This window comes from Akebia trifoliata, chromosome 4 (assembly GCF_017979445.1).
Source record: "Akebia trifoliata isolate Shusen 1 chromosome 4, ASM1797944v1, whole genome shotgun sequence".
Lineage (NCBI taxonomy): Eukaryota > Viridiplantae > Streptophyta > Magnoliopsida > Ranunculales > Lardizabalaceae > Akebia > Akebia trifoliata.
In genome coordinates, this window is record NC_141378.1 from 44452238 (window position 1) to 44479056 (window position 26819).

General features: G+C 32.8%; 1 protein-coding gene and 2 non-coding genes across 3 annotated transcripts; all 3 read right to left on the minus strand.

Moving 5' to 3' along the window:
- Nucleotides 1–9210: 9210 nt before the first annotated feature.
- LOC147405195 (small nucleolar RNA Z105) lies at nucleotides 9211–9278 on the minus strand. The gene has a single exon (XR_015178180.1). It is a non-coding gene; the product is annotated as a small nucleolar RNA Z105 (small nucleolar RNA).
- A 91-nt stretch (nucleotides 9279–9369) lies between these two features.
- LOC147405196 (small nucleolar RNA SNOR75) lies at nucleotides 9370–9453 on the minus strand. The gene has a single exon (XR_015178156.1). It is a non-coding gene; the product is annotated as a small nucleolar RNA SNOR75 (small nucleolar RNA).
- Nucleotides 9454–17684: 8231 nt separating this feature from the next.
- LOC147405197 (Phototropic-responsive NPH3 family protein) lies at nucleotides 17685–21841 on the minus strand. Its single transcript, XM_086441416.1, has 4 exons — nucleotides 21428–21841; nucleotides 21258–21327; nucleotides 19862–21160; nucleotides 17685–18322 (listed from the first exon to the last, which is right to left on the minus strand). The coding sequence occupies exons 1-4, from the start codon at nucleotides 21463–21465 to the stop codon at nucleotides 17774–17776; spliced, it is 1956 nt and encodes a 651-aa protein (XP_086297542.1). The 5' UTR covers nucleotides 21466–21841; the 3' UTR covers nucleotides 17685–17773.
- Nucleotides 21842–26819: the final 4978 nt, after the last annotated feature.

The following is a 26819-nucleotide window of genomic DNA, read 5'->3' on the forward strand; positions in this document are numbered from 1 at the left end:
AAGACTTTTTTTTTTCATTACATGTTGAAGATGAGGGCATTTAATTAAGTTTTCATTAGTCTACTAAAGTAGACTGATGTCAAGGGGTCATGTACTCATTTTGAAAACTCAGGGGTATTACAAATATTTTCCTCAAAACGTGTAGGGGTGTGTCCAAATCACCCAATTCTTTTTTTCTTTGTGAGAGAATATTTATGTTTGACTAGTAATGTGTGTTTACGTAGATGGATATTCGCCCATTCGTACAAGTCAAGGAGGGTGGGATATTTAGCGCACGTGCGAGTGGACAGACGAACCGCAACTTCTGTGGATGATTGGATGTAGGGCTTAGGTCTGGCTGGTTAGATCTAAGCATGGTTTTGCTCATTTGAAGGAGGAAGGACCACACTACTTCCAAACACACACTTGAAAAGGAAACTTGTGTTTTTCTTCAAATCTCAACCGACCATTTGAGTTTGGAAAAGTCCAATTAATTTGGATTATTGTGGTGTAGATGGTTTCTTCGTTTGGCAACTTAGACTATTAAGCAATTGTTAAAGGATTGTGCTAGAGTCACCTCAAGATTATATCTCATATCGCACATCTTGACGTGAAAGTGGATGGGAATCATAGATTTTTCTTTTTACTTGTATCTCAAGAAAAATATCTATGATTTCCATACACTTTCACGTCAAGGTGTACGATCTGCGGTCCAATCTTTAGGTCACTTCAACGTTATTACTTGTCGAAAATTGTTGAAATGATAAAAAGAATTTATTACGAGTCTCACAAGTCTGACAAGGGATGTGCACATAACCATAAATGTGTTTTCTCGCGATACGAGAAAAAACTATCTACAATTATGTATGCATGGCCACGTCAGAATTGTGAGAATCACAATAAATCCTGTGTCACCCCAGCACGACTCTTACTTGTCTAAGCTCAAACATCAGAGCTTTTGACAGAATAATGTTGGAGTAACCTCCATTCACACTTTGCTATGGAGGAGTCCACGAAATCATAGATTCTCATCACTCAATGTCATCGTGATACAAGGGAAGAGCATCTATGGTTGTGTGCACACGACTACTTCAACAAAGTGTGAATTGAGTTCTTATATTTACCAATCGTGAGAAAACACATGATATCAACAATGTAAACATGAAATCCAACAATAGGGATTTATATGTATCTAAATAGCACAATTCTCAAAAATATTTATGTGAATGATAAATTTAAGTAGTTGGATTTTATGTTTACATGGTTGGAATCATGTTTTTTTTCATGAGTCAACAGATCCTGACCTTAGAATAGGGTCAGGTTCTAGTGACTTATGGGAAAACATATAATCCCAACCCCAATCATGTAAACATGAAATACAACGGTAGGGATTTATACGTATCTAAATAACACAATTCTCGAACCTAGTACAAATGTGTTGTAGGATTGCAATTTGCAACCAATGACAATCCCACGTCAATAAACCAAAAGATGGTAGCGAAAACGAGACCAACACCTCCACATCCCTGGGATCTCATATGGGACAAATTCAAGCTGTACAATTGACTTGTTCACTTTTTCAATGTTCTTTCAAAAGAAAACTTGCGTGAACGGAGGAGAACGAGTTTGATGCGAGCTATTTAATTTTTTATTGCACCTCAAATCTAAGGCTTAAAATGGGTTGGGTTTTTACTCGAAATTCTAATTTGATTTTTAGCGGATTTGATTTTTTTAAGTATATTCGAAGTAAAATATGGGATCATGTTTTTTTTTCATGAGTCAATAGATTCTAACCTCAGAATAGGGTCAGGTGATGGGAAAACATAAGATCTCAATCGTGTAAACATGAAATCCAATTATAATAATTTATATGTATCTTAATAATACAAATATTGAGAATGTTTATAGATCAAATTGATCAAACTTTTTAGCCAATTCAACATTCGATTTGTTGAGTTTACATGACGAGTTTGTTTCATCAAATTTCAGGGTCGAATCACCTTGAAATTCAATCGAGTTGACTTGACTCATCTAGTGTTTGAATTGAGTTTAGTTTTAACATAATGCTTTTAAGTACAAATAATTGGGTTCCGTTTAAGCAAGAAATCATATGTGAACTTTACCATGCAAATACAAAATCCAACGATTGAAAATACAAATAAAATCCCAACCGTTGGATGTTGTACTTTCACGACTGGGATCGATCGAATCATATGTAAATCGGAGGATCCCAACCTTGTACAAATGTATTGCAGGATTGCAATTTGCAACCAATGAAAATGTCACATCAATAAACCAAAAGATGGTAGCGAAAAAAGAAACCAACACCTCCCACATCTCTGGGATCTCATATGGGACAAACTCAAGCTGTACAATTGACTTGTTCACTCTTTTTCAATGTTCTTGGTGAACGGAGGAGAACGAGTTTGATGTGAGCTCTTCACATTTATTGGACCTCATATCTAGGGTTTAGAATGAGTCGGATTTTATCTGAAATTCTTAGTAGATTTGGTTTCTTCAAGTATATCTGAATTAAAATATGAGTCGAATTTTATTTGAAATTTTTAACGGATTTGATTTCGTTAAGTAAATTTAAATTAAAATATGCATCGGATATGCACTGATATCCCTTGACCTGAGTAGGATACAGGTCAAATACAAACCCATTCCTATATCCACATATATTTGAATGATATATTATTTTATATATTATATGTATATTTTTATATTTTTTAATCTATCATTAATCAACAAATGAGTATTAGGTGAAGTGGTCAAAGTTTCTTTTCAACAAATAGATAGATGTCTTTGAGTTCTGATCATTTCAAACCACTTTTTTTTAATAAATTGCATTATAATGGTTTAAAATTATTCAACCCGACTCAATTAATTCGGTCAAATCGAATCCGGATATGGATTTAATGAAAGTAAAAAAAAATCGGATATGGTTTGAGTTAGTAGGATCCATATATGTACTCGAATTAAAATTTTGAATATGGATATGGGTAGACACATATTCGGCCTGTAACCGACCTGTTTTAAGTCCTACTTATATCACACTTCTTGACGTGAAAGTAGATATATAGGAGCCATAAATACTTTTCACTCGTATCTCAAGAAAAAATATATTTGGTTCCCATACACTTTTACGTCAGAGTGTGCGATGTGAGATCCAATCTTAAGTCACTTCAGCATTATTATTGAATAATAATATTAATCTCTCTATCAACATAACCGTTGGAATGTTAGGGATTCCTTAGGAAAAAGTTTCTTATTAAGAGTTTTTCTTCAATTAGGGTTTTTTACTATATTTTAGGAGTTTCTATCATTTCATTGAAGAGTCTATATATTTATGTAATCTCATTAAGATGAGTCAAAGAAGTTAATAATTTTCTACTTGATCTTTAAGAAAATTTCTCCCTAGAAGTGGGAATAATTTTCTTCTATTTTGAATTTTCTTTTTGCCTTATTAGGCCTTAATTTTCACAACCCGAGTCTTAATTTTGACAAATCAAACCTAGGGTTCGAATAAATCCAAGTGATTTTAGTTATGCATTTGGCTCATACAATCATTAAGACTAATAAACCATGATTCAGCCCACATAACTTTAAAAAATGGTAAGACTACGAGCCTCTAGAAAAGATCAAGTACACTAATCTTTCTTCTTAGAAATAGCAAAACTACCACAGTAACAAAATTTACCTTCTAAGCGTACAAGTCTTCCTTTGAGGAATTATTTTCAATAACAATACCCAAACTCAAAGCCCTTTATAGATGAAAATACATTCTTCCTCAAGATATCAATTGCAAGACAAGGAAAGAAAAAAGATTTAAAAAAACACACGTCACAATAAACTTCCAAAAAAGATTGAACCTATCAAAAATTAGGGCTGACAATGATATGAAATATACCCAATGTCCCAACCGGTCCAAAGAGATCTGATCTGAAAAAACATGAAAATTTGATTTTTTGGATCAAATCAAATTCGGATATACCTTAATCCGCTTGAAAAAAATATGATCTAAACATATTTTAATATTATTATTATTATTCTTAATTTCATATAAATACACGTAGATAAAATGTATTAGTTTTTAGGTTTCCCTATATATTTGTAATTGAAAAGTGGATTTTTTTAAATTTTATACCATTTATATTTTTAAATATTTAGAACATTGATAATTTGAAATTAAGATTTGTTCGGATCAGATCCACTTCAGATTAAGGATGAAATGAAATGGATCAGATTTGGTACACATGTTCATTAATCCAATCGGATCGGATAGCAGACATAATTAAAAAAATTCGGATCGATATTAGAATGAAATTGATCCGATATCAAACTGATGCATTGCCAGCCCTATCAAAAACCCTTGCAATAGAAGCAACCGATAGCCTCCCAACACGAGCTTTTATTCTTCCCAAAGAAGCAACAACGTTTTCACTTGATCAAGTGCATGACCCCTAGAGATAAACACCTCACGAAGATCGGGTTGTCCATGACAAATCCTTTTTGTCCAACAAAATCCATTCTATTTTCTTTTCCAAACCCATATATTATTAAGAGTAATATGTGATCTAGAGTTAAGAAATATCTTGCCCTTCGGGTGTGTCTCCTCGTGACACCTTGTTTCATTTTGTTAATACAAACTCGAAGTCATTGGGCCTTTATAGCATGATTTTAAATCTTGTCCGAGATTGAGAAGACTCATCCCCCATGTAGTCTCGGTATTGTCCACCAACATCAGATGTCTTGTTCAAGACAACTTGGTGTCAATCTTGGACGAGACGAAACGTCAAAACGAGTTTTAAAAAGGTTTCCATGTAATGCTAATTTAATGAATCTATAACTTAGAAATTCAATCTTTTTAATAGATCTATAAACAACAATCAACTTGATCAAAGATTTCTCATAATTATATACCAATGTTTTTCATGTCGGACTCATAATCATTTTTTTGACTAAAAAATCTAACTTCCATAACCAGTAAGATAACCTATAAATTCAGAAAGAGTCTGAATAGTTAGGAGCCTAGTGGGCCTTATTAGACAATATCAAACTACATGTGTAAATGGAAATATAAAAATTGGACTTTAGAAATTAAAGGAGTTTCACATGATTGTTTTATTCCAACATTTTGCATTAAACCTCTTTGATTTCCTCCATTCATTTGGAAGATACAAGCAAAATCTACCAATAAATAAAATGTATATAATAAACAAATTTTGTTTGAATCTCCTCAAACAGCAGGGCTAAGTACCAACAATGGTTGACTGATAATCTCAATTTCCTTTTATGCTTATGCTAATGTTGAGCTCGTCACAATAAATAATGATTGACCAATGGATCATGACAAGCGTTGTATCCATTGATAAAGATTTCTAGAATTTCCCTCATGGCTTGACAAAATCATAGACTTTTTAACAAGTTGAACCATAAAATATGAAGAATCATTAGTAATTTAAAAATAACCAATTAGTTGGTGGATGAAGTACAAACATTGATGTTTATTACAAATTTTTATAGTTTATATTCTATTTATTTTAGAGCTACACTTATATATATATATATATATATGGGTAGCGTTCAAGGGCAAACTTTTTGGCAAAACATTTTTCAAAACATTGGTTAGAGGTTTTGGAATGGGCTGATTTTTGGTGAGGATGATCTCTACAGTGAGTAGATCATCCTCACCAAAAATCAGCCCATTCCAAAACTTCTAACCCATGTTTACCAGTTGAAAAATCATGGACCGTCCATTTTTTGTAAACTGTTTTTGATGGGGTTAGAAGTTTTGGAATGGGCTGATTTTTGGTGATGATGATCTCCTCACCATAGAGATCATCCTCACCAAAAATCAGCCCATTCCAAAACCTCTAACTCATGTTTTGAAAAATGTTTTGCCAAAAAGTTTGCTAAAAAGTTGGCCATTGAACGCCCCCTATATATATATATATATATATATAGAACAGCGTTCCTAAGACTCATATTGGGACTCACATTGCGACACACCGTTTTGTCTTATATGGGCAAAAATATTTGGAATGGGCTGATTTTTTGTGAGGATGATCTCTATGGTGAGGAGATCATCCTTGCCAAAAATCAGCTCATTATGAAACTTCTAGACCGTCCAATTTTTGTTGAAAAATTGTAGACCGTCCAATTTTTGTAAATCAATTTTGATGGGGTTAGAAGTTTTGGAATGGGATGATTTTTTGCCAGGATGATCCCCTCATCACAGAGATCATCCTCATAAAAAATCAGCTCATTCTAAACATTTTTTGCCATATAAGACAAAACGGTGTGTCGCAATGTGAGTCTCAATATGAGTCTTAGGAACGTGACCCATATATATATATATATAATATATATATATATATATATATATATATATATATATATATATATAGGGGGCGTTCGGCACCCTTAGTTTTACCACACACTTTAACAAACGCGTTTTGTCTTGCATGGGTTAGAAGTTTCGGAATGAGTTGATTTTTGGTGAGGATGATCTCTATGGTGAGGAGATCATCCTCACCAAAAATCAGCTCATTCCAAAACTTCTAACCCCATCAAAATTGATTTACAAAAATGGACGGTCCACGATTTTTCAACATGTAAACATGGGGCTAAACATTTCGGAATGGGCTGATTTTTGGGAGGATGATCTTCTAATCATAGAGATCATCCTCACCAAAAATCAGCTCATTCCAAAACTTCTAACCCATGTAGGACAAAAAACGTTTGTTAAAGTGTGTGGTAAAACTTAGGGTGCTGAACATTTCCCTATATATATATATATATAGATATGGTCCCGTTCAGCAACAAACATTTTGGCAAAACATTTTTCAAAACATAGGTTAGAGGTTTTGGAATGGGCTGATTTTGATTAGGATGATCTCTACAGTGAGAAGATTATCCTCACCAAAAATCAGCCCATTCCAAAACTTCTAACCCCATGTTTACAAGTTGAAAAATCATGGACCGTCCATTTTTTGTAAACAATTTTTGATGGGGTTAGAAGTTTTGGAATGGGCTGATTTTTGATGATGATAATCCCCTGACTGTAGATCATCCTCAACAAAAATCAGCCCATTCCAAAATCTCTAACCCATGTTTTGCCAAGTTTGGTGTCAAACATTTTTTGTAAATCACTTTTGATGGGGTTAGAAGTTTTGGAATAGGCTGATTTTTTGGGAGGATGATCTCTATGGTGAAGAGATATCCTCACAAAAAATCAACTAATTTTGAAACTTCTAACCCTAATTTACAAGTTGAAGAATCGTGGACCGTCAATTTTTGTAAATCACTTTTGATGGGGTTAGAAGTTTTGGAATAGGCTGATTTTTGATGAGGATGATCTCCTCATCATAGAGATCATCCTCACAAAAAATCAGCTCATTCCAAAGCTTCTACCCATATTTTGAAAAATGTTTGGCACCAAACTTGACAAACTTTAGGGCTGCTGAATCGTCCCCATATATATATAAATTTGATAATATATAAGATCTATAGGGAGAGAATAATCGACTTCCATAGCTCTATGTTTGAAATATATATATATATATATATATTTAGAGTTGCGTTATTACGACCCCCTTTGCGACACACCTTTTTGTCTTATATGGGCAAAAATGTTTGGAATGGGCTGATTTTTTGTGAGGATGATCTCTATGGTGAGGGGATCATCCTGTCAAAAAATCAGCCCATTCCAAAACTTCTAGACCGTCCGATTTTTGTTGAAAAATTATAGACCGTCCAATTTTTGTAAATCAATTTTGATGGGGTTAGAAGTTTTGGAATGGGATGATTTTTTGCTAGGATGATCCCCTCACCATAGAGATCATCCTCACAAAAAATCAGCCCATTCCAAACATTTTTGCCCATATAAGACAAAAAAGTGTGTCGCAAAGGGGGTCGTAATAACGTGACCCTATGTACAAAGATTGACAATCAAGGAATGTCGTAGAGGTCCCCATAACGTTTGTGATTTTTAAACAGTTGAAATTCAGTATTTTTTTTTATTTAGTTGGGGTAAAGCTTCCACTCAGCCCCATGTAGCTCTACCCATGTTGACAAGTATCCACCTTAAAAAAAATTGAAGGGTACCCAATTTAAAATTAAATATCCAAAATTTTCAAATTCAACTAAAGTTTTAATTAACCTAAAGCCAAAATGGATCGAAATTTTGAGTGGATGATATTCAAGGCATCAAACTAATTTCTTTGACATCCCATGAAATTTTAGTAATTTACTTTAGAGTCGTGATAATTTGACTACCCCACACGACATACTCAATCGACCACCTAATATGACAAGTTTGGAAATCATGGATTTGCACTCCTCGAAATACACTTTTTATGGGGAAGTGCAATCGTAGTATATCTTAAGGAGCGCAGATCTATGATTCCCAAACTTATCAAGTCAAAGTAGTTGATTGAGTTTGCCATGTGGGGTAATCAGATTATCACGATTCTTTACCTTAGGGTATTGGGTATCACTAATTTTTTTTAATATCATAAAGATATTCAAAGTTAATTAGAATTTGAGTTTTTGATAAATAAATAAAAAAATTAACAATTTTAAATATTTATACCTATATTAGAAACAATATTTTTTTGATCGAGGATCTTCTAATCTAGATAATAAGAAAAGGAAATTATAACTAAATTGAATATAAATATGTACCAAGACAATTTAAGGGACAAACATTGTGACAACGATTTTGGTGGGATATGGTGAAGAGATCATTCTAACACCACAAATTCATCGAGATTGTAAATTAGGGTTAAAAGTTTAAGACTTTGGACAAAAAAAAAAAAAATTCAACCCATTCCAAAACTTCTAATCCATATATAAACATTTGATAATATATAATATGGAATAATTTTAAAATGAGTTAAACCGTTTAAGAAGAGTCAACTCAGTGTTCGAGACGAGAAACTGGGTTTAAAAACCATGGATGTAGCTCAAAAGTGCTTGAATGTAATCATAGGTTCTCCTCAACAATTTATAATAGAGAGAGAATCTATTTATCATCATCGCTACATTACCTTCTTCACTAAGTTCAAAAATTAAGATCTAAAAAGGAAAAACAAATTATATATTTTCCTTGAAAGAAAAATAATGAGAAACAATCGAAAACTTAGAACTACTCTTGCAGGTTTTGATTTGTAACTAAATTAAACCTAATTAAAGAAATCAAAATCGAAATGATTTCGAAAGCATTCAGAATGAGTAGGAGGTTTCGTTTCAATCAAACAAAATCAGATAAAGTTTCTTCCTCATCATGCCATTTCCATAACTCACAAATCTATAAATCTTGAACCAAAAAAATTAAAAAATTAAAAAATTAAAAAATAGAATAAATAATTCTGAGATGGGAATTTCTCTCAGACAAATGCCTCGATTTGTCGTCATGATGAATGGAAATAAATCGGACTCGTCATCGTAATTGGATCATCATCAAGAAATTCCCCTTTAAATCCGTTAAAACCTTCGATTGGTCCAATTAACGAAAAATAAAAAATAAAAATTAATAAAGAAAATGAGAGAATGGAGGGTTGAATGATTGAAGGGAAACCTTAAAAATCTAAAAAAAAAAATACCTGAAACCAATAAGAGAGGAGAGAGGAGAGAACAGGGAAGAGGGAAGTATCCACTAGAGGAGGTGCTGAACAGCCCATACCGTTTGCTTTACTTTTTATAGGCTCAGGAATTTTTAGGGTTAGGGTTTTTGTTTATGTTACAGATTGTAACGCATTAAATTACGAATATGCCCCGGATTGTTTACTACTTTAACAACTCGTAATAGTTCTTTCTTAAGTCTAAACTCTCCATTAATGCTTCCCTTACTAACTTAAGTAAGATTTTAAGCCTTACTTAAGGTCATTTCTTATCATTATCACATTAGCAATTCAACATCATAACCCCCTAGATCTCATGGAAAAGCTTAGATCCAACAAAAAATTAAAAAAAATTACGTTGTACTTTAAAATGGGCAACTATGAAACTTCCACCTAATTATCAAATTTAAAATAAAAATTTAATGATGAAAAATAACTTTTTTTGAATTTGTCTTTCAATGTTCATAGGATTCTTTCCTCTAGTACTATCCTATCAAATCATGGTTTTAGATGCCACAAGTTGAGCCCAAGTACTCTTTGTAAGGGTGAAATCCTTACTAACTTAGTAAGACTAGTCGGATTCTGAACTCTTTAAAATTGATGAAATTTTTTAGATTTGTCAATGGGTCAGGCCATAAACTTGTAGTATAAGATACCATCATATCGGGTTACACCACCTGACATGCCCGGCTCTCAAAGCCGACCTTAAACTTGAAAAAGGTTAATCTAACCAACCCGACTTCAAAAGTGGATGGGCCTATTAACACAATCCAAAAAACTTGATCTATGATGCACAAAAAAAGGTCAAAATGGGGTTATTTATGATAGTCGTAGGAATATCTAACTTCATTGTGGATGTTTTTTAAGACTTCCACTCCTCGAAATGTGTGAGATCATTGAACAAATCAATATGTCTTTGATCCTCCAACTTTGTTCTTTGAATTCTTGATCTCCCAACATTTCTCCCGGGACATCATTGACAATGTAAACTCCTAGTTATTGGAAGGTTGAAAGAAGAAGAATGAGGCCTTGATGTGATGCCTAACAAAAGTCCTATGAAGATTAAGTAAATAAAAGATGTAAAAAGTAGAAGAAATGATGGTGGTTGGAGATGTGGAAGGTGATGAATAGTGAGTTGCAAAGTGATTTTTTGCTTTGAGTATGTGTGAGGAAATGATTTTTTGAATCATCTTTCAATATTTGAGAGGGAATTTTATAGTTCTGAATCTGAGACATGTGTCACGACATGATTGGTTCAGGTGCATGGCCATATAAGACATGAGCTCGTTGTAAATTGATGACTCTGCTTTTAGACTTCGCATTCACGTAGTTAGATTTAAAGTGTCACAGTGTTTTAATTGCTTAGTTGATTGGATTTCATTATTTGATGTTGGATGAGTGAGAAATGTCATTGTCGATACTATTCTAACGACTAACTATGGTTATTGCATTTAGTGTGAGATTTGACGCATGATCGAGCTTTGATTGCCATGAATTCTTTGTCTTATTATGACCGGGGTTTATCCACCCAATTTAACGAAACTTCGCTCTGAAATGCTTTCTTGGTTGATCAAACTTATTGACTTTTGAGCTTTGTTTTGGTTGCTCTAGCTCAGATGATTTGATTTCTGGGCAAGTTGTGCGACTCTTTGAGTTCAATAGTTTGCTCAATTGATGCCATACCACCCGAATCACTATAATCTTTGAATCTTGTTACTTAATATTTGATATTTAGATTGGGCCGTTGAATTATAAAGGATGCGTGCCATTATCTTAGAGTGTGATAGAAATGGACTCCACATTAGCATACAAATTTTAAATTTGTTGGTTCATCCAAATCAGGTCAAAAATTCACCTAGTAGACTCAAAATCTTGTTGGACTATCTCAAAAAAGTTTCATTAGATGGGGGATCGAGGAGGATGTTAACCATATAATTATTATAGTTGAATGATTGGAGTGAAGTTATGCTTCAAGAGTGTTATGTGACCAATGCATCCAATAAAATTCAAAAATATATAATTTATAAGTTGACCGTAAGGCAAGCCATGCTTTATATAGTGGAAATATGTGTCATGTGAAACAATTTGCTGTAGTTTTTTTTATTTTTTTGTTATTCATATTGTATGGTATTTGTGTTTTGAGATGGTATGGACTTCCAACAATACAATTCCTTTAAAACATAAACCACCCCCACCTCTCTCTCTCTCTCTTAGTATGAATTGTGAGTGTATGTAGAGTTTTGGGAAAAAAAATGTTTCCTAGAAAGTATGAACCCACACACTTCTGTCGTCAAAAAACCTAATGATAAATTGACGCAACAAAACATACAAGGTCTGTGGCTGACATGGCAAGGGTACAGAGCCATTGATCTTTTTACTTTTGTATCCCGAAGAGAAAGATCTATGGTTCTGTGTCTTTGCCATGTCAACAACTTATAGACCGCATATGTTTTGCCGCATCGATCTATCAAGGTTTAAAAAAAAAAAATCTCAGCCTTTTATTCTCTCAAACCATTGCAGTTCTCTTCTAATGAACTTTGACTCATTTTAGAATCATTATTTATACGTCCCAGTCAAGATTTCAAATCTTGGTTTGATGTCTCATCTCGTTAACAGACAAAATCAAGTTATCTCGAACGAGTCAACTCATGAAAAATTAAGTCTTTAACTCGATATATAATTATTTATTCATATATATATATATATATGTAAAAACAATGGTTTTTCAAAATATGGGTTAGAGATTTTGGATTGAGCTGATTTTTTTGTGTGGATGGTCACTATGATGAGAAGATCACCCTCACAAAAAATCAATCCAATATAAAAATTTTAAATCTATCAAAAGTGGTTTACAAATTATTGATAAAAAAATCGAAGGTTCGCATTCTAAATCACTTTTAATGGGGTTAGAAGTTTTATATAGAGATATTTTTTTTTTAGGATAATCTTCTCATCATAGAGATCATCCTCACAAAAAATCATATCAATCCGAAACTTCTAACCTATATTTTGAAAAATGACTGTTATTACATATGTTTTTACTTATGTCCCAGGATTCGACCCCTATAAATATATATTGTAAATAAATAAATAAATATATATATATATATATATATATTTCAATTACAAATTTACAAAATCTCAGGTTGACTCGGCTGAGATTTTCGCCAGAGTCATCTGATTTCTTTCGTGAGACGTGTGAAACTTGAAACATCATGTAAATTCATCTTGTTGATAGATGACCCCGAGATAACTTAATAAGGTGACGATGCTCTCAATGAGTACTTTGAGAGCTTGGTTTGGTTCGATTCAAACAGGCATGACTATATAAACCACCCAATTAGCCATTGGGTCATGCCCTTTTCGCATATCTGTTGGTTGTTAGAATGATGGAATGTGTGAATGTGGACGCCTCAAATGTACCCAAATGCACTGTACACATGTTCATATAGACCATGACTTTGCCACCTAAACCAGTTTCAAGATGTCCTCTATTTTGAAAATTTCAAACTTTCCATAAAAAACATTTTTTTTCCTTAATTATTTTTTTGAAATGTTCTATTTTATTTAAAAGCAAATAACCTATTTATTTAGCCAACCATTTCTGTCCTACAGCCCATTCCAAAACTTCTAACCCCATGTTAACGAGTAGAAAAATCATGGCCCGTCCATTTTTTATAAACAATTTTTGATGGGATTAGAAGTCTTAGAATGGGCTGATTTTTAGTGAGGATGATCTCTACGGTGAAAAATATTTTGCCAAAATGTTTGGTGCTGAACATTTCCCATATATATATAGGGGGCGGTTCATAGGACATGTAAAAGCAATGATTTTCAAAATATGGGTTAGAGATTTTGAGTTGAGTTGATTTTTTGCGAGGATGGTTACTATGATGAGAAGATCATCCTCACAAAAAAAAAATCAGTTCAATCTGAAACTTTTAAATCCATTAAAAGTGATTTACAAAATTATTGGTAAAAATTGACAAAAATCAACGGTCCACATTCTAAATCACTTTTAATGGGGTTAGAAGTTTCAGATTTGACTGATTTTTTTTTTCCGGATGATCTTCCCATCATAAAGATCATCCTTACAAAAAATCAGGTCAATCCGAAACTTCTAACCCATATTTTGAAAATTATTCATGTTAACATTATTTTCACATGTCTTTTCATATGTCCATTGATCCATTCCCATATATATATATATATATATAAAGACAAGGCTAGTAGTTTTCTTAGGAATTTAAGAAGGAAGGCTCCTTATATCATTGTAAGTTTCATTGAAGTTAGTCCAAATTAGATATTGGGTATTTAGGATCATTCCTTGTAGCACTTATCCTAAGAGAATTCCATGTTGCATATTCCTGTTATGATTTGTGCACACCTTCCACAAAGACTCATTCATTCCACATGATACTCGTAAAGAATAAATGGAGTCCCTTGTTTTTAGTTATTTATGTTTTCTTCCACAGTCAAAATGCCTACACATGTAATTTTGTTCGTATCCGGATTAAAAGTCAAGGCAAGAACATTATTCTTCATGTCCACACTACAAATGTAGAAATGACCAAAATTAGATATTTGCATGGCTCCAAGTCCTAACGCTTTCTGATTTTTTATTAGATTTGACGTATTCTTTAAGATTTTGATCCTTTGAGATTTTGATTTGAAACTTTAGATTTTTTAATTTTTGTTTAGCTTTAGGTATTGATCGTTCAATTTCAATGTTTATTAAGAGTGCTTAAGCTTGAGTCACATATGATTTCGATTCTCGACTTAATTATTTTGACTCATACAATTTTTCTAACTTCATCCATAAGTCTGTAAAGACTTTGTTTGATACAAGTCTTTTAATTTCACCCATAAGTCTTTTGTCGTTTTCTCCCTGACAATATTGAATAACACCTCATTCGAACAAATAGTTGTCTGTGTCTTCAAATCAAGTTCTTCACAATCATCTTTGCTCATTGTTTCTAATTTCTTGTCTTTCCTATACAAGTCTTGTGTAGTCTTTGTTGAATTAACAAGTCATGAATCTTCATCTTCCATAATACTTGTCATTTTCTTGTAAAAATCTCTTACAAGCAATTTGTCAAACACCTTGCATACACAATCCTGATGTTTTAATACCATTTGTAGCTAGATCCCAAGCCACACACGAAAATTCAATTACTGAAATTAATCATTTCTAACACCAAAGCATTCAATTCTAATAACAAAACCCCAAGATTATTTGCAAAGTAAATACAAAAAATAATAAAGAAAGTAGAGAAATGAACATAACCACAACCTAAGACAAATCGACAAATAGAAATTCACTATTTAAGGAAAAAATTATAAGAAAGAAAGTTTATACTTACCTTTAACTCTCTGGTGAAACTCATCTAATCTCTACACTCAATTCTAGTAAAAATCCAAATAAGAAATCGTTCTCACTCTCATTGTCATAAATCCGTAATAACAATGTATAAATCAACTTCAAGAATCTTAAACATCTAAATTTTACAAGAGGAAAAAAATATTCACATAAAAACTCAATGCTTTCTCCTCTTTTGTACCAAAAAGAAAATTTCCTTTTAGAAATACATCTTTTTATATACACTAACAATCATTTAGAGTCTTTTTTATTTTGTATTTTTCATAAATTAATGGTAAGAAAAATATCAAAATGTCCCACATAAGTGAAAAAACCCATCAACCATTGGAGAAAAGAAAATGATGATTTTATCTCACCAAACCCAGCAGATTCCATCAAGCATTGGAGAAAAAAAAATGATGATTTTATCTCACCAAACCCAGCAGATTCCCTAATTTTGTATCCCTAGAAAAATCTGTAAAAATTTGTAGAGCCATGTAAAATCTCGATCGTGTTTGAGATTTGAAAAGTACTCAGAAATAAGCTGAAGAACCAAAAAGAAACGAGCTGACAATTCAAGTGTGCCCTACAAGTACTATGGTTGGACCCTATATTTGAGGTGAACAAGGAAGCAGAAAGAACCTCGCTGACTATGTGTCGGACACAATCAATGCGAGCGAGAGAGAGAGAGAGAGAGGAAGCGGTGGGACCCACATTAATAGCACTAATTTATGATGTCAGGCTGTATTCTCTAATTTCTACAACCCACACCAACCAACTTTTTGAAACTCAATCCTTCTTTAGAAGATTATCCTCAGATGATGACGCTCATATAGAATTTTAGATAATTAAGATCTTTAGGAAACTCATTTCTTTCTTTTTCTTTTTCTTTTTCTTTCATATAGAATTTTAGATAATTAAGATCTTTAGGAAACTCATTTCTTTCTTTTTCTTTTTTGTATTTTTTTTTATTGTTCCATAAATAAAAAAGTAAGACCATCTAATTGGGTCCCCTATTATAACTGATTAAGGACGGGTGGTGGGACCGGTTGAATGTCAGTCACTTTTGCCAACTATCATCCATGATCCATTGACATGTATTTAGAAAGAAATGGTCCAGATGCGTCACGTAATACGATGTGCATGTGATTCCCTCTCTTGATTGCCACACAAATGCCATTCAAACAAGAACAAAAGGAAATGTCTGCAGGTCCTCAACCACCACCACTATCAAAATCAACAGTTTGCTATTTTACTAAATTTTTAATTTTTTTTACTATTTTTTTTAATAATTTACTCTTAAAAAGAATTATAATCATAATGAAGCTAGCAAATGGTTCAAAGCAAGTAAATATTTAAATTTAGGAAAATTATTGAATCAAAATCAAAATTTAAAATTTATGAGAGAAGATTGAAATGGAAAGATATTCTTTCCCAGAAACAAGGGTGGAACCAGGATTTTCTTGTAGTGGGGGCAAAGTAGTATAATTGAAGAACTTGAAGATAAATGATTTTAAGAAAAAATTGAGATTTTTTGTTAGAAGTTGAAGAAAATGATATTTAGGTCATTTCCAATTAGCATATGAGAAGACCCAATCAAGAGGCAATGTCATCAACAAAAAATTGAAGAGGGGAAGAGGATAATGGGGAGAAAGTTGAGGGAGTGGGGACAAATGGGACATGTAATTAGTTGAAAATATAGGAGTGTCTCAAAGTTTTATAGGGATAATTTCCCCCACCAACTCCTTACTAGCTCCGTCATTGGTAAGAAACCTATGTTTTTCCCCATCTTAGGCGATGCTTTGGCTCAAATTTCTTTTGATGTTCTTTAAATTTAGGGTTTAAAATGGGTCAAGTTCGAATCAGATTTGAGTATATCTAGATTTTAAAAAATTATTCAAAATCATATTTGACTAAGTCCTATTAGTTAAAACCACATCCGACCATTTATAGACCTGGACCAAATTCCTTGATTCGGATTAGATAATTTATTGCCATTGAATATTTCTTCTTTTACTATATTTTTTTTAATTACTATTTAATTTTATCATTATGGTTTCTCTATTTTACAAGAATTCCTGTTATATTGAAGTATTAGTAGGATTTTTTTGAAAACATAATTTGGCATAATTCAATGTTACCCCTAACATTTTCATAATAGGACTTACCTCACCTTTCACTAGCAGTATTAAAATTCAGATGTTATTTTACTATTTTACGCTTTCATTCAACTTTTTATTACAACAAATAGCTTTTAAAATGATAATTACAAATACCGCATCTAAGCAATCACAATCCCATGTATGAACCAATTTCTTCATTAGGATATTTTTTTTTTGTTTATAAAGAAGAAGAATATTTTAAAAGAGTATAATAATTTCTATAAAAATAAAAATTAATTAAAATCATTTTTTAAACCGTTTGGTTATTGGCAAGTAGGTGGAGGCGGGGTAAATAAGTCCTTTTGAAAACTACAAGGGAGGTAAGAGCAATTACCAAAACATTAGAAATATTTCGAACTACGAGAGGTCAAAGTGTAATTTATCCATTGGATCTAGCGGATATAGGGATAGATATGCATCCGACTCGAGTCAAGACTCAAGAGACATCAACCCATATCCGATTTGGATCACTCAGATTTCAGAAAAAATCCGACCCATTTTATGTCCTACTTAAATTACTTAATTTCTCTCTCCATCAAGCAAGATGATAAAATAAAATACTAAAATATACCAAAAAAAAAATTAAAATTAAAATAAAATAGGATATAATACAAAAGAGAGAGAGAGAGAGAGGAGGAGGATTACTAAGAGCTTGGTTGGCGCTGATGTCTACTCTTCCTGGCTTCCACTACTGTTCGTTCGTGGGAATCACACACTTGCGTCTTGAACTTACACCCAAACTTCTTCGTTAACGAGCTCCTCCAACCCGAAGCCAGACCAACTGTCTTATCAATCTTCTCTATAGATTTCTTCATCGTTGTGCACTCTCGTTCCAGTTCTTGCACTCTAGATCTCATACTATCCATATCGAAACGTAACACCTGGTTCTCTCTAACGGCTGCCCTCCACGTGTCACAAATATCTTGTGCGCCTTCTGCTGTGTTAATAATGTCTTCTTGTTGTAAGAATGAGGGATGGGCAGCAGATTCTGATGGGGCGAGATCAGAAGCCAGAAGAGTGCCAGCTATGGCTTGACGAAGTTGGAGTTGTTCGAAGAAGAGAACTTGGACTACTGCTCTTAAGGGGAGACGTTCATTCTGTGCTGCGTGGGTGCATGCTTCTAATGTCAGCTTTTGACAGTCCATCACTCCACATATCTTCTCCCTCTCTTCTTCCGATATAGTTGGATGAGCCTACAACCAATTTTTTTTTTCTTCTAAATAATAAAATATGAGGAAATGCAAAATTGATTATCATGGATCCTTCACATGGATCTTGATATTATAAGAGTTTAGAAGCATTAGAGCTGATCTAGTAGTCCAGGGAGTTGGGAGGCTACTCAACTTCCTCGATTATTAAACCATGGTTAAGCTTTTAATTAGTGCTTTTTAACCAAAACCATGATTTTAAAACTCGTTTTTATGTCAGGTCCATTAACAAGACTGAGTTGTCTCAGACGAGATATCCAATTTATTTGAGTCATCTTAGAGACATTTAAAAAAAAAACCTTAGAATTAGGACAAATTATGTGTTTGTCAAGTGGAGTATACCGGTACAACTCGGAGGAGTCATGACCATAACTAAACTAAACTATATAATCTGGTAAATAACCATTTTACCCCTTTTAAAATTACTTTTCTAACTTTAATCATCTCCATAATATGTGCATTTTATCTTCAACCACACGTGAAAGTCAATCAGGAACTTTAATCAATGGGAACGGTGTCAACATTTCACCTTTTGGTAGGTAGATGTTTAAAACATGTTAGGCTCCTAATCAACTCGTTTTTATATGGCATGCATCCTTATGTGTTTAAGAGCTCGCGATGTGTTTTAAGCACAATCAAAACTTGATACATAGACATCATTTCTATTTTATAGGAATGGACTGACCCTTTTAAATCCTCGTTCTAATAGAAATACCAAGGTACAGAAAATTTTCAATACAAGTGACATGTTGCAATTGGTAAATCTAAGATTTGTGAAACTCCAGATTGAATTTTGAAAAAAAAATTCCCAAAACAATACAAAAAATGAAACAGATCTTTTTACGCTCAAACAACATGTGATGGAGAGTATAAAATAGACGGCTAGGAATAATCTTAATTTTCTAGGGATACAAATCATTAGCCATCTCTAAGGAAGTTCCTCAAATCTCAGCCCTTCTTTTCATAGAAAGCCCCAAACATCTGAGACTAATATTTTTATTTTCCAAGCCAAGGCTGGCTAGTACTCATATCTAGGAAATATGAGTATTGTTAAAGGCACCCCACATATTAATAAGGCCAATCCACACCATAACCAAATTATTTTATGTCAAAAGTTTCAGACTAAACTGATTTCTGATGATGATGGTCTCCTGATCATAGAGATCATCCTGTCAAAAATCAATTTATTCCACACAAAAAAAAAAATAATAACTCATATAAGACAAGAAATTTTTATTTATAACTATAATAGGGTGCCTTTGCCATTACTTGGGAAATATGTCTGTTTGATGGAGAGCCTCAACCTAATAAGGCTTGGACTTTTCTAACCACAAATGACTGAACGAGGTTTGATGCACATGAATAACGAGAGGACAAATGCGTATTCATAGTGATTTGTAAATTCTCAGCCGTCAGTTTGAGCATCAATCCAACGGTTGAGAATGATTCTAAGAGTAGATTTTGGTTAGAAAAATCCAACAAAATAAAATAAAATAAAATAATTGAAAAAATGAAAAAACTCACCTTGAGATAAACATCAACAGCTCTGTAGAGACCATCATCATAAAGCCTCGCTTGATCAGGAAGAACAATCGCAAGATTACAAAACTTCTCTGGTTTCAAATTCGCATCAGTAGCGATTTCCGCTAAATACCCATCAATCAATTTTCCAACCAACATCACTGGATTTATCTCTGGAGATCTTCCACAATCTTCACCGTCCATTCCACTCGCCAATCTCTCATCCAAACCCTCCAAAAAATATCCCAAAATCCTCTCCACACAGTCCACATCGTACAGAGTTTCAATCAGATACGAGTAACTCGGAATCAAAAGATCGTCCAGAGTCGCTTGTTCGAGTTGCGATGCAATTCTCCTCTCCAAAATAGATTTACAAGCTTCAGATGCGTTTAGTATGTTAGATGTCCTTAATAATCCAAATAAATGTCGAATCGAAGTTGAAGATCTTGAATTTGCGTTCTTATCTAATGGCAGATTCGTAATTATAGTCTCTAATAGCTCTCTTTGTTCAGCTTCTGAAGCTATGGAAGTTGTGGATTGTTTCCTACTCGAACGCGAGAGACCTGGAATCGATTTCTTTGCGTAGGAAATGAGAGAGCTTTCGATGATCTTCGAGCTTAGATCTTGAGCTTTCATGGCGGAAATTACTTGTTTGTAAATCGGTAAGCTTAAAAGAGCTAGATCTTCAAACCACGAATCGTTGTTGTTCGATCTAGTCGTGTTTTTGCGACGAATTCCAGTCTCGATTCCATTCCACAAGATTTGATTCGCAAGCCTAGCGGTTTGTTCTCCAGATCCTTCATTAATTGGCCATCCGAAGAGAGATGGATCGTTTGATGAGGCTCTCATTGCGATCGAATCGACGCATCTTTGAAGAATATTTAGGGTTTCTGCTAAAGGCATCAATGCTTCGCAGGATTTTAGGGTTTTTATGGATTCTTTGATGTTTTTGAGAACCGATTGGTTGAGAAATTTTTCTGTTTTGGAGACAAGATTATTTTCTGAGTAATCTTCTGCCATTTCGAGATACTCAGCAGCGCAACGAAGAGGAGCAACGTTTGAAGACGAGATCTCGATCTTAACTCCATAGCAAAACTTTGCAACGATTTCAAATGTTTCCGAACCTCCCGGAAATTCCGGGAGACATAGATTGATGGATTCTTGTTCGATTTCTTCTTCGTTTTCGTCTTTTTCTTCTTCTATTGCTTCTGTAGCAGAGCTTCTTCGTCTTCTAGTAGGATTTCTTGTTTCTTGCTCTGTTATTTGTTGGTGCAGCTTTCTACTTTTCGCCATTAAAGGAAACTAAACCAAACCAAAAAAATAAAAATAAAAATAATCAAGAGAGAGAGAGAGAAAATTTAAGTAGAAATTCATGAAGATTTGAAGTTCAAATCCTCACCTTATGCAGATGGAATGTCATCTCGTTGACTTCGACAACAATGTCACTCGGTAATCCAGTAGTACAAAACCTGCAAATCGAAACATCGAAGAACAATCTTTCTAAGAGAAAAATAGAAAGAGAAAGAGATCTAGAGAGAGAGAGAGAGAGACTGTAATAAGAAATCTTACCATGCTTGTCCTTTGGAGTTCGATTTCTCAGTCGCCATTTTTCTCTTCAAAAAACCCTAAAATTCACTGAAAAAAATCTTCTAAAAGAAGGAAAAATGATCAAACATGGTGGGCTTTGTGAAACAGAAATTCTAGAAAACTTAGATCAAAACGGTGTGAGTGGAAAGCAGAAAGTAAAACATGAAAAGAAGGGAAAAAGAAAAAGAATAAAAAGAGAGGGAGAGCGAAAAGAGAGAAAACTCGCGGTTTGATTCCAAAAGTTGAGATCGGACAAATAGAGTTTAAACAAACTCGGAAAAATAAAAAGATGATAAAGTTTTTTTTATTTGCTTTTGCTTTTCGTTCGTTTGTCGGAACGTTGAAGCTTGGATTGAAAGATAACGGGAAGACTCAGAAAGAAAGGAGATTTGATTTATTTCTTATTTCATTTTATTTTTGTAAATTATGAATGCTTGACAACTGGTTTTGAAATTTTTTTATTAAATGGGAAAACGTGATAAGAGAGGGTACTCAAAACTCAACTACTCATATCTAATGAGTAATGCTTCAGACACATCTTTAATATCATTGAAGTTGAGCCATCTACCATGGCTATACATGCATTTATGAGGAATTAGGGTTTATGGTTGTTGGCAATCCTCACACTATGTTACTTGATTCGTGAGTTCGCTCGATTTGAATTTCGATTTGGGGTTCATGATTCATCGTTCTATAATGAATCGGATTAGTAAGGGTAGGTAGAGATAATTCGTCTCTTGGTTCGTTAGCTTGATTCATTTGTGCATATATATATGATTCAAGTGTATAAGTTATAATATGTTAAAAAAATTAAAGTTCAATAAAAATAAAATAATTCAAATTTCAACTTTGAGCAATGAAAAAAATGTGAAAAATAATTTGGTTGGTCGAACTTAATGCTTTGGTTCATCAAGTCTAAGTAAAATTCATTGGGTTTATGGTTCACTTGATTTTATGAATCATCCTACGAACAAGTTTGCTTCATACCAATTTCTGGTTCAGACTAGTAGCAATGAATTGGGTAACATAAGTTTAAACCAACATTTTGAAAATCCAACCGATCAAAAGATCACAAAAGAGCCACATGGTTGGACTCTAGCCCAATTTGGTTGGATCGATTGGTGTTTATTGAAAAATTGTAAATGTATGCATAAATTTGTCTTAAATCATATTTATCTAAGTTCATATAAGTAATGCTAAAAAGTTAAAAAAAAAAACAATGGATGATTTATTAGTCTAACCAATTTCATTATAAAATCAAGTTGAATCGTCGGTTAAATTCAATCTTCTGAAAATTGGTTTGAAAGTTTAAAACTTTAAGAGAATAGAATGCATCATATTATGATGAATGAGATACACTCGAATGGGTTAATTCATCGTGGTTCAAATGAATTTCAAGGTATTTAATTTAGCTCTAAAATATCTTTGAATCAACATGGCCGACTTGCACATGTACATTTTGTTTTTCTCTATATCCATCTTATGATATTTTTATAATTTAAAATACTTTTAATGTGGATATGTGTCAACAATAGTCAATTCTAACTATAGAATTCATTCTCGCCAAAAATTAGCCCATTCCGAACTTCTGGCCCCATGAAAAGTATCTACAAAACCATTATTATAAATTTTGTCACAATTATTGCCCTATGTACTACCCCCTATATGTATAATATTATAGACAATTTTAGCCTTGGTAGTTCCACATTCACAAGGGCTTAATTTTTTACATAACTATTTGATCTAGTTTATAGAGCTTAGAACCTATAGAACACATGTTCAAAACATGTCAAAATAACTCTTGATATGCTTGTTAATTAGATGTTGAGTATATGGGGTTGGGTTTCTCGGATTAGCCTTTGGTCTTTAAATTGAGCAGATCATTACTATAATCACCCATGCATGAAGCAAAACCTATCGCTAATGATTTCATGAGTTGCATGGATAAGAAGAATTTGAGTCGAAAAAACAAATTATAATAATGCATTTATAAACCCTAACTTTGTACAAAATATTAATAGGACTACCTTATAATGCCAATATAGTCTTACGATGAGGCCTATGAGAGAAAAATCGAAGGGAGTCCAAAGGCGTAACCAGATAAACTGCAAAAGGAAACCGTTAGGTGGTTTGAATTTTACTATTTTTAGTAAATATTTTTGTCTCGTTTATGATTACTATTTTTGATAAGTTTGACGGTAATTGAATTTCAAGCCAAATTATGAGTCTAAAAGTCCATTTGAATCATCGTAAGTTTAGTACTTATCTTTATTATTATAAGTCAAAATTTGACAGTTCTTAGAGATTTGCTTCTCTTATTTTGTCTTGTGGAATCATGGTTTTTCTCAAAGAGAACGATGGTGATCTTCTTCTTTATTTTCTCTTCAGTTCGAGTTAGTACTATTATATTCGAAGGTTTGATCTAGTTTGTGTTAGTATGTAACTTTGTATATGAATAGTATATGGATTTATGATTCTGTTTGTGCCCCGAATTGGATCCGTATTTATACATATTCCTAAGAGCAACTCCAACGCAAGACTTATCCCACTTTCCATCCCCTCTCAACTGGCATTTTGGATTGTGGAGTTCAAAATAAGTGTCTCCATCGCAGATCCATCCCACGTCAAATTTTGAGTCTTGGCATTCTTAATATCGAAATAGATGCTCCTCTGAAGCTACCCTTTTCTTTCAGGGGCAAAAAAGTCAGACAATTAGTTGAAAATATTACAATTTCATATCGATTTAAATTTGAATTAATTAAAAAAAATTAGAATATTTATGTATAATCATTTTTTAGTAGAATGGTTCAAATACATTCCCCATAAATACCCAAAGTGAGTATCCATAAACACTTGATGACCCATAAATGACAATCTCCCTTGGAGTTACTCTAAAATATATTTGGATCTGAACCCAACTATAAATATGGTCTGAACTATGTAAGTGTACTTCAGAGAGAAATAGAAAGATAGAAAGGGAATAGGTAACAATTACATTGTTGTAAAACTCAGACTTGAAATCGTTGAGTCAAGTCCAAATCCACTGAGTCAGATTATGAACTCTATGGAGACTATATATAATAGTAATTGTTGAAAAAAAATTATTAATTTAAAATGTTCAAAAAAAATTAATAATTAGAAGTTATACTTTTAACTCCTCCTTGTCAGACTTGCGAGTTTTCGACTTGACTCAATGGACATTCAAGTCAAGTAAAGTTTTCCAAGTTTTAAAAACTTAATGAGTCAACTTGAAACTTGGCTGAGTCAATTGTTTATCAAGATGAATTGGCCCTAAAACTCGTAGAATTCAACTTATTGAATCAATTAACAAATCACTGAGTCAATTTGTCGAGTCAAATCAAATATCCGAGTTTTAAAACTATTGTCAATTAAGATAACTTAGGAAACTAAAATTCAAATAAACCCACTCGGATATAAGAGATATGTGAGAAATCATTCAAGTTGACTTTGGGGTCCCTTTTGACTGATTGACTCGTGCAGTTTTTATTTACTCATTAAAGGTAAAACAGTAATTATGTTCATTACCTAACCATAAGACAAAGGATGTATTAAAAAACAAGACTCCTACCTACTCAATGACTTGATGACCCCACGTTTTAAATTATTAGATTTTTCTGTCTATTTTCAAATTTTTGTGAATTTTGTTTTTCTCAAGATATTTTTAAGTCAATTATACAATTTTTTTTTTTTAACTCTTTAGATTTTATGAATTTCTTTTGTAGGAATTTATTATTAGGAAAATGTTGGAATGACACAAATGGAGACATAAAAATGACAAAAATGATATGGTGGCACGCACATAACCATAGCTGCATTTTACTCGTATCTTACGGAAAAGCATCTACAGTAATATGTGCCACACCACATCGTTTTACTATCATTGTGTCTCCGTTTGTGTCATCCCAGCACGACTCTTATTATTATTATTATTATTGTGATTATCTAGCATCCTTATAGATAACGGATTGAGTCAATATATAGGCTTTGTCCAATCCATAGATCATGGTCGTGCTACACTAACTTTGTTGGACATTATATTCAATATTGTGTTGATGAGGTAATTGCACAGTTAATCATAGATCTATTTTCTTGGTATACAAGATAAAAAATCATGATTTTCTATATACTAACACGTCAACACAGTGTTGAACGTAGTGTCTAGCAAAGTTAGTTCAACATTTTCTAAATTAACACAAATTCTCTCTCTCTCTCTCTCTCTCTCCCATTCATTTGATTTGGTGTTTTAACAAAATGGACAAGTGTTTTGTTAAAATTATTGGTCCCCATACATATTTTTAAAATATTAATGGACATATATGTCCATCTTTGTATTTATTGCTTTTTCCAAAAATGGTGCTCAATGTCTCTCAAACCATCAGTAATTTTTGAATCATTCGAACCTATTTTCGAATTTTTTTTTTTTTTCTTTATTCATAACAAGAGATTGTACGATCACAAGATTGTATCTCATATCGCACTCCCTAACTTGAAAGTATGAAGAAACCATAAATATCTTTTATTGAGATACAAGTTAAAAAGCATCTATGATTCTTACACACTTTCACGTCAAAGATGTGCGATATATGAGATACAATCTTGAAGTCACTTCACCATTATTCATATTGTAAACCTGAAATTAAAAAATAAAAATAAAATAAAAAAGAAATAAAACAATATGACCAACATAATTTGAATTGTAAAGATAATCAAAGACATATCTTCACCTACCATTCATATTTATCCAACTAAAGATTTTTTATTTGTTTTAAACTTTTTTTCTATTCTATAATTGATATTAGTAAAGCATGCATGATTCATGCGACTAATGTGCTTGGTGTCTCTTTCACCATCTTGGGAAGTTGGGCCTCTATTTATTTTTCATTTTTTAAATGTTTTTATTGGTAACACCATTATTCCAAAGTCTAGCTATCAAAAGTATAATCATCAAACCAATTATTAAACAAACACCATCACATTTGTAATCTCAATTATTAGTAGCGAAGATTAAGCAATAAAGGAGCTTAGTAGAAAAGAAATTGTTGCCCATATAAAATTTAATAAAATAATCCTCAATAATTGCCTAGCCATTTAATAATATTAGGTTGATTGTCCTTTAAGCTAAGGGTTTGTTTGATTGCAGAGAATTGATTTCTAAGGAAACATAATTAATGATTCACGAAAGTACAAATATTATTATTGCACTTGGAAAAATCTCAAAAAGAGAGTTGATTTTCAGCATAGTTTTAAAACCCATCAAGTATACTACAAATTGAATCGGGTCAGTGTCCCATTTGGTAAAATATCCATGATCCTTTTCCTCTTCTCAAAACCCATCACCTAGTTTGTTGGTTCG